General features: G+C 44.0%; 1 protein-coding gene across 2 annotated transcripts in view; it reads left to right on the top strand.

Annotated features, from left to right (window-relative positions):
- The first annotated feature begins 1,124 nt into the window (after window positions 1-1,124).
- Window positions 1,125-7,967, top strand: part of NLK (nemo like kinase) — a 100,989-nt gene continuing 94,146 nt past the window's right edge. Inside the window, exon 1 of one of the 2 annotated variants that reach the window (XM_083479646.1) lies at window positions 1,125-4,180. In XM_083479646.1, coding sequence (XP_083335772.1) covers window positions 3,726-4,180 — 455 coding nt within the window. In that variant the 5' untranslated portion in view covers window positions 1,125-3,725. The remainder of the gene's footprint in view (window positions 4,181-7,967) is intronic. The other variant, XM_083479645.1, reaches the window with a different exon arrangement.

The following is a 7,967-nucleotide window of genomic DNA, read 5'->3' as shown; positions in this document are numbered from 1 at the left end:
ACTTCAAATTAAATGACAATCAGGCCAAAAATAAAAGAGAGTTTATTCTAAGGTTTTCCTTATATTTTATAGTAAAATATCTAATTATCTTTTCATATATAACATATTCAAACCAAAAATTGAAGAGCAGACTATGAATTAGCAAGTTCTATAAATAAATAGATCAAACCCCCAAACCATTTTTAAAAACCAGTAAAACAATATCTTGCTTATTCCTCTAAGGTGCATTAAAAGTTAGCATATGTATTAACCTACTCTTTTTTCACCCACACAAACCTCTCCTCAATGAGGCCCTTCGCCTTGCCAAGCCTTCATTCGCTGTCTCACTTAAACCTTAAGTCCCGCCCACGTTCGAAGGCCCGAAGTTGACCCCCATTTCCTCCTTCCCCATTCATCCTGCAGTGTCCTCGTCTCACCCCGCCCCATCACTTTTATTGGCTTCCTTCTCTGTTCATCAGTCCACAGTCCCGCCCTCTAATGAGTCTATTATCGGAATTCTGGTCCCTGTGGAGGACAGTTTCTCGATGGCACCGCCTTTACTGTCGGAGATTGACCTTCCGATTCGTCAACTTGGCTGTCTATCTTCACTTAGTGACCAATTGCCTCACCCTGCCGGAATAACGCTTTCTAAAGTCTTCGAGCACCTCTTAAAAATTCTTCACTCATTAACTCGGAGACGAGAGAGCGACAGGTTCAAAGCGTGTTCGTTCTTTCTGAGTGTTTAAAATTAAAAACTAAAACGAAACAGGATTTCAAGCCCTACAAGAGCCGCGCTACCTAATTGGCTAGTGTCTTTTAAATCGCGGCGGTGCCAGCCAATCAAATCGCTCGCCACCGCCCCTTTTCCACGGACCGAATATGTAGGTGAAGGTTGCGTGAGGTGAGAGAGTCTCGCGGGGTCTCATCGGCAAAAAAATAATAAAAAGGCGGGACCAGGGGCGGGGCGACAACCTGGAGGAGCGTTTGATTGGCCGGTGGGCGGTGCCTATTACCCCACCCACCAACCCACCCTCTTTGATCTCTTCAGAGGAGCGAGAGAAGAGTCGAATCCCAAGTCCCGCTTGTGGGCTGGGCGCTGCTCTGCTATTGGCCGCCGCGGCCTTCGAGGGGATGGGTCCCATTGGTTGGGGAGGAAGAGGAGACGGGACGGAGAGGATGAGCGCGAGCGTGTTTCTGTGTATGAGAGTGTGCGAGAGAAAAAGAGAGAGGGAGAGGGAGGCGCGCGCGCACACAGACACACGCCCGCCGCCCGGCTATGGGAAGGCGGGTGAGGAAAAAAGAGTAAAGCGAAAGCAGGCCGGGGGTGCGCGCATGCGCGCCTCCGTCGCCGCCGCTCTTTCGCTCTGCGCTCCGCTCTGGGGCTCCCGTGAGGAGAAGGCGGAGGAGGTGGCGGCGGCGAGGAGTCGCGGCCGGTCCGGCGGCCTGAGGGGACGACGGTGGAAGACGAGGAGGCGGCCACGGCTGCCGGAGGAGGAGGAGGAGGAAGAGGAGTGGGGGGGCGCCGTCGTCGTCGTCGACGTGGAGCGGCGCTGTGGGGCCTGAGTGACCCCCCCACCCGACCTCTCCCCTCATCCCTCCCGCCCCCCAACGGAAGAGACCCCGCCGAGGCGCCCCACACGCGACCCCCTCCCCCGGCCGGCGCCCGCCCCCCATCCCTCCTCATCTCCATCCCGCCTGTGGCTTCTCCACACAGCGGGGCGGGGGGGCCTGTAGCTGCCGCCGCCGCCAACCGTGTGCCCGTCCCCCCCCTACCCCGCCCCGGTCCCTCAGCTTGCCTCGCCTTTCCTCCCGTCCTCCCTTCCTATCTGTCTCTCTCCTCACCCCCCGCCCGCTCTGGGTCAGGCTGTCAAGGCAAGGGCGCCCACCTCAGACCCACCCAGGGAGGCAGTGGGGGTTGAGGAGTGGGTGGGAAGCGAACTGAAGCTGGCTGACTTGGCTCGCTAGCGTTGCTGCCTGCTGTCCCCCTTCACCGCCACCTTCCGCGTTCCCTTCTTTTATCTCTTTTCTATCACCTTCCATAGCCTCTCTCTCCTTTCTTGGCACCTGCCACATTCTCTCTCTCTTCATTTGGCCTCTCTTATTCTCTCTTCTCGCTCTCTACCACGTTCTCGTTCTCCCTCTCTCCCAGCTTTTGCAGTCCTTACTCCTGCATCTTTTAATTATCTGTTTGATAAATAAGTTTCACCCCCCCACCTTTCAGTTCTGTTCCTCCTTTAGCTTTTCCTGTCAACACCCATTGACATTTTTCTCTCTTCAAGAAACTCGTATTTTCTTGTACATTAGTTGCTCCGTCTCTCTCCCTGTTTCTCTCATCATCCTTCATTTCAGCTTCCATAATCTTTTTAATTTAAGGGGGGGAACCCTTCACTTTGACACATTCATTCTTTATTTTGCTTCTTTATTATTTCTTAACTTTTTATTGATCTACCTACAGTGCTTTCCTTTTTTAAAAATAAAAATACTCACATCCCTAAGCACTTTCCCCACTTTTTAAAGGGCTCTCGCCACATTTATACGTTTGCTTCCTATAGTCTGTTTGTGTTTCTTTCTATAAATAGCCAGTTTAGATTATTTTATCCTGATTCACATTTTAATGCTTTCTTTTCCCTAACATTTCCTTGTCCCCCTTGTACTTTTTCTTGCCTGTTTTTGCATCCTCTTGTATTTTCCATCTTCCATCCTTACAGGAAAAGCATCCATTTATTTCATTTACTGCGACGTGTTTGGATTCTCTCATCTCTTGTTTGTGGCTTGATCACACTTTTATTCTTTCCCCCATATTGAAGCATCATTTGCTCCAGCCCTGTTTTTATTCTTTCTCCATGTTCTTTCTCCTTATTTCCATATTCTTCTCCCTTAACTGCATTTTTTTTAGCCTTCCCAGATTTTTTCTCCTTTAAACTACTTTTTCCTACCCCATTCTTCTCTTGGTTATCTTCTTTCATTCTTCTTTTGTTTTTGTTTTTTCCCCTTCCAAAAGTTCTTGAAACCTTTTATTCCTTGTCCTTGATAACTTCTGTTACCTGACTTTTTTGCTTTCTGCACGTCATTTTTAAGTCTCTTCTGTGAGCTTCATTTGTTCTTTATTCACTCCCCCTCCCTGCCTCATTTTGAATATCATTCACTGACTCTTCCTCCCACTTCCATTCCATCTTTTTCATCCCCTTTTCAATTTTTGGACTTATTTTCATTTCCCATTTATACAGCCTTCCTTGATTTATATAGCCACTTTCCTTCCCCTTATAGTGGAAGTTGCTCATATCCACGTTTAATATTAAAGGTGGATGGATATATACACAGAACAGAGAGTAGAGTTGTAGAAGGCCTTGAAGACCTTCCTACACATTTTGAAGAGATAAATGAAAAGGATGTGGGAATGGAAGGGGTGGGCTTGTCAGTACTCCTAACATTTTCTAGGGGGGTGAAGTTTCATCCTTTTTCTGGGGGGGAAGGGGACTGACAAATTTCAAGACTGGCACAGAGGAAACATAAGAAGGATGGCGTTCTAGTACCAACTACACTGGCCATCTTGGGGGGTAGGGGGTTTATTGCATGCTCACATGCGCACTCCATTTTTCTTGACTTGATGAAGACATAAAGGCCTGTTGAGCTCCATGTTTTTGAAGGTGGGCAACTTGCTTGTGGTAGTGTAGCAAACTTCATTTTTTTTGTGGCCAAATGACAGCTTGACCCAGTTGTTATCCAACAAGAGGGCATCACCTTGAATGTCTCTTTGTAGTGCCACAGCCAGCGCAAAAATGATGGCGGCTTACAATGGCGGTACATCTGCAGCAGCAGCAGGTCACCACCACCACCACCACCACCACCTTCCTCATCTCCCCCCTCCTCATCTCCATCACCACCACCACTCTCAGCACCACTTGCACCCAGGCTCTGCGGCTGCAGTACATCCCGTACAGCAACATGCTTCTTCGGCTGCTGCTGCAGCCGCAGCTGCGGCCGCTGCGGCCATGTTAAACCCAGGGCAGCAGCAGCCATATTTTCCATCACCGGCACCAGGTCAAGCCCCTGGACCAGCAGCAGCAGCCCCAGCTCAGGTACAAGCTGCAGCAGCTGCTGCAGTCAAAGCGCACCATCATCAGCACTCGCATCATCCACAACAGCAACTGGATATTGAACCAGACAGGCCTATTGGATATGGAGCCTTTGGTGTAGTTTGGTGAGTATGGGGAGCAAACAGCTCTTGCACTCTGGTGGCTTCCAAGCCACAGCATATTCCTGTTGCCATTTGAACTTGAATGCTAACACGCTACTTTTCAACAGGTGCCTGTTCAAGTCTGTAGCAGATGGTGTCCACTCCCACCAGAAAAAAGGGAGATTAGAAAGTGCTTTAGAAATGTATGAGCTGGGGGAGCTTCAACTTGTATGTGTGTTTAGTGGCACATAGTTAACACGAATGAAGTGTTTCTGTTATTGTGGCAGGTATCAAAACAAAATGTTGCTACCTTTTTGCTGTAATGATTGTCATCAGGTTGTCACTTGCGTACATTGAAAAAAATGTATCAGTTCCTGGAGAAATAGTAAGGTGAATTTGCACATCTGTATTTCATAACTTTAATTCATTTGGATTTCTTGGATTTTTACCATTTAGAGCCTTGTCTACATTTCCAAACTTTATTCCCCTCGCCTTCTCCCCTATTGGAGGGCAAAAAAACTTTATTTTAAAAAGTGGAAGCTGGCATTATTGGTACTTGCAGGTCCTTACCTACTCCTGTGCGGTAGGTGGTTTGCTCTTGATTCTTCTATAGCTGCAGCTCAACAGTGCAATCCTATGCAAGTCAGTCCGATTGCATTCATTGGGACTTATTTGCAGCCCCAGGTGAGTGAGTGTAAAATGGCAACCTAAATTGGCTTGGATTATGTCCGACATCATTGCCTTGAGACAAATACAACCTGCTTAGATTTTCCAAAACATTCTGCTGCTACTGCCGAAGCATTTATTATGTGTTTTAGAGGTCAGTAGCTTGGGTTGCATCAGAAAGCCATTTTTTATAGTAATAGAATTTCATTCATGTGTGTCTTAAATGCAAATGGAGAAAAGTTGGTTTCTGAATCCAGTGACTGGAGTTGGAAGCAATTTCTTTTGGACTCTTGGTTTTGGCAGGTGATTAGAGTCTGCATTTCCCCTGCAGTATCACACAATGTATTTCTTAAAAGTTATCTTAGGACTTTGCACTTCATTCAGATTCCCCCCCCCCATCTTGCTTTGCTTTGGCATGGGCCGTCATAGCTACAAAACCCTAGGAGCCTTGTGTAGGAAACAAAATGTTTTAATGACTCTCTGCTTGGCCTTGTTTAAGAATGGCTTTAAAAGAGGGAAATTATCCCTGTCTTGGTATCGAAGCAGAATGTTAACCAAAAATCTATGTAGACATTTATAAAATGGATTTGGATTGTATTTGTAACTTTTCTTGCATTGAGCTAAACAGTCATGTGGCCCATTGAATGTAAGAGGCACAAAATGTATAAGGGGAGAGGTTTTCAGTTGCGCAGGAAATTGATCCAATAAAAATCTACCCCCTGTTTGTATTGTATTCTTACCACCAGGATAACAATTCTTGAATCAGCAAAAAATCCTCTTTTGTACTTTAAGGAATGCTTTGCTTGCCTCAGCTGTCATGCTGTAGTTTTCACTTAGCTGAACTAAAATCATTGCATGTATTAATGCTATGATTCACTGGATTAATATGTGCTGTAATAGAGTGCTGTGGAGTAGAGTGGTTTTGACAGCTAAGGCACAGTTGGATTTAGACTGGTAACTGATAGTATCATACAAATGTATTGCTTAAACAGGTTTCAGCATAGAAGTGTTACTTAAGCAGGGAACGGCTAAGGGCCTAAGATGAATCTTTTTGTAATTAGTGAATGCTTCCAAGTTAATGATTTGATTTCTGTCAAGTGTATATTCTGTGTTTCTTATGCCACTTCTGGAATTAAAAATTAAGATTTATAGCTGTCTATCCTCTTCTTGGATTATACTTTACTGCAGACTATTTGATAAATGCTGTGAATGAGAATCTTAACAGTGAATCCTAGGGATGTGTAGTTGGAAGTAGCTCTCATTGAATTTAGTAAGACTTACTACCTGTGAATTGTATTTTTGCAGTTCTAGTTATATGCTATTTATTGAAAAATATGATTGCATTATTTTTAGTGTAGATGCTTTGGGCAGGATCAAAATCTAGAATAATTGGCAAGGAGTGTGTTCAAGTTGACAGCAACAGAAATAAAAAAATTTCAAATTGAGTAGCTTTTCTTATAAGAGAGAATGATATAAAAATTACAGCAGCTCATTCATAGCACAATTCTAAGAAAGAAGTACTGAGTTGAATGGGACTTTATATCTATTTAGGTTGCAGCCTTAGTTACACTTTCAGTCAGCACTTGGTTAAGGTAAAGTAATTGATGGAGGAGTGGAAGCCCATAAAAGATGTTTTGGTTGCTTTTTAAAAAACGCAGTGAGTTTTCTTAAATGCAAAGTTAACACCACCAGTTTTTCAAATAAGTTATAAAAGGCCCTCGTTATCTTACTTCACATCTTTTCAGAGGCACAACACATGCTAAATTTTGTAGTGTATGTGGCTAGAAGCTTGTAACTGTAATGCTGTGTAAGTGATAATTCTGAACTCTGTTGAGGTCTGTCATTTAAATTAGAGCTGAACACTGAAAGTTCAGCTGCAAATGTGTGTTTGAGAGTAGTGTAAAGTTGGCTTCTTCATGTAAGCAAACCATTTTTGATGCTGGAAATTTCTGATCCAGTGTAGCCCACCCATGTAGTATGATGTTTAAAAGGATATAACTGGTGAATCTGTCTGTTGCAGAATGTTATTTTGTAGTGTAGAATTGTGGTAATTCTAAACCAAATGAAGGGGTGCCAATTTATGTAGATACTTGGTCCATGCTGAATGCTTACTGTCTTATTAAGGAGTTTGGGAATGCACAATATGATGCAAATTGTCTTTTTTCTCTGCTTCTTCCATTTTGCTACCAATTGGGGGAAGTGGGAATGTGGAAAATTAAATGAAAAGCTTGAGGGAATGTTCTTCCCCATTGAGCGATTTTAGGATAATGTTGAACCCAATTATTTAGAATGTGGTCTGAGTGCTGGAATCCCCATTGTAGCCTTTTAGGTTGTAGTTGAAATGGCTGGTGTTCATAGCCTCTTTGATGCAGGCTGACTTCTGTTTTTCCAGTTCACTGATATAGTTCATCAGCCATAAGCTGTTAAAGCATGATGTCTTGGCAGACTTTCATACATAGTCTGCTGTTACTGTTGATTGTTCATGTGCCCCATTGTGTTCTCTTGCTCTTTTTGCTTGGCTTTGCAGGATAAGTTGGCTATCATTGACAGATATCGCCTCCCTTTTGGCTACATGTGGATTTTGAGGCAATGGTAATTCAGTTGCTTAGGCAGTAAGAGAATCCCAGTGGATTTAACAGCATTATAAACTAGTCTCTCACATTTTGTGTGGTTCAGAATAAACTGACAACAAGTAAGCATGTGTTGGGTTCATTTACTAGCCACTGAATTTATAAAAGCTTGGTGAAAAGTGGGGAACTTAAATAATGTAACAGCAAGAATTTAACAGTGCTCTAACTAAGGTCTCCACTGAATTGACAGAATTGAGTCCATTGTTTAATTGGCTCAGAATCCTCAATCTCAGTTGCTTGCTGAAAAAAGTGAGGCAGAGAGTTCACGCTTGTGTCTTTTAAAAGTGGTATTGGTAGCTTTCCCTGAATGTCATGTTACTGTAAATCCTGATTCTTAACCAAAGCAGTCTAGTGTTGATAGCTAGACTGTGGAGAGCTTTTGAAAAACATATTCTCCAAAGTATTCCCATTTAAAAGAGGAGCCCTCCAGAGATTGGTAGGGGGAAATGCTAATGGTTCTTGTGAAACTCTCCCACAGATTTGCTTTAGTTATTTCACTGGTGGGCTGATGAAGA

Source organism: Podarcis liolepis, assembly GCF_965112155.1.
Source record: "Podarcis liolepis genome assembly, chromosome: 16".
Classification (NCBI taxonomy): domain Eukaryota; kingdom Metazoa; phylum Chordata; class Lepidosauria; order Squamata; family Lacertidae; genus Podarcis; species Podarcis liolepis.
This window is presented reverse-complemented; position numbering and strand designations above follow the sequence as displayed.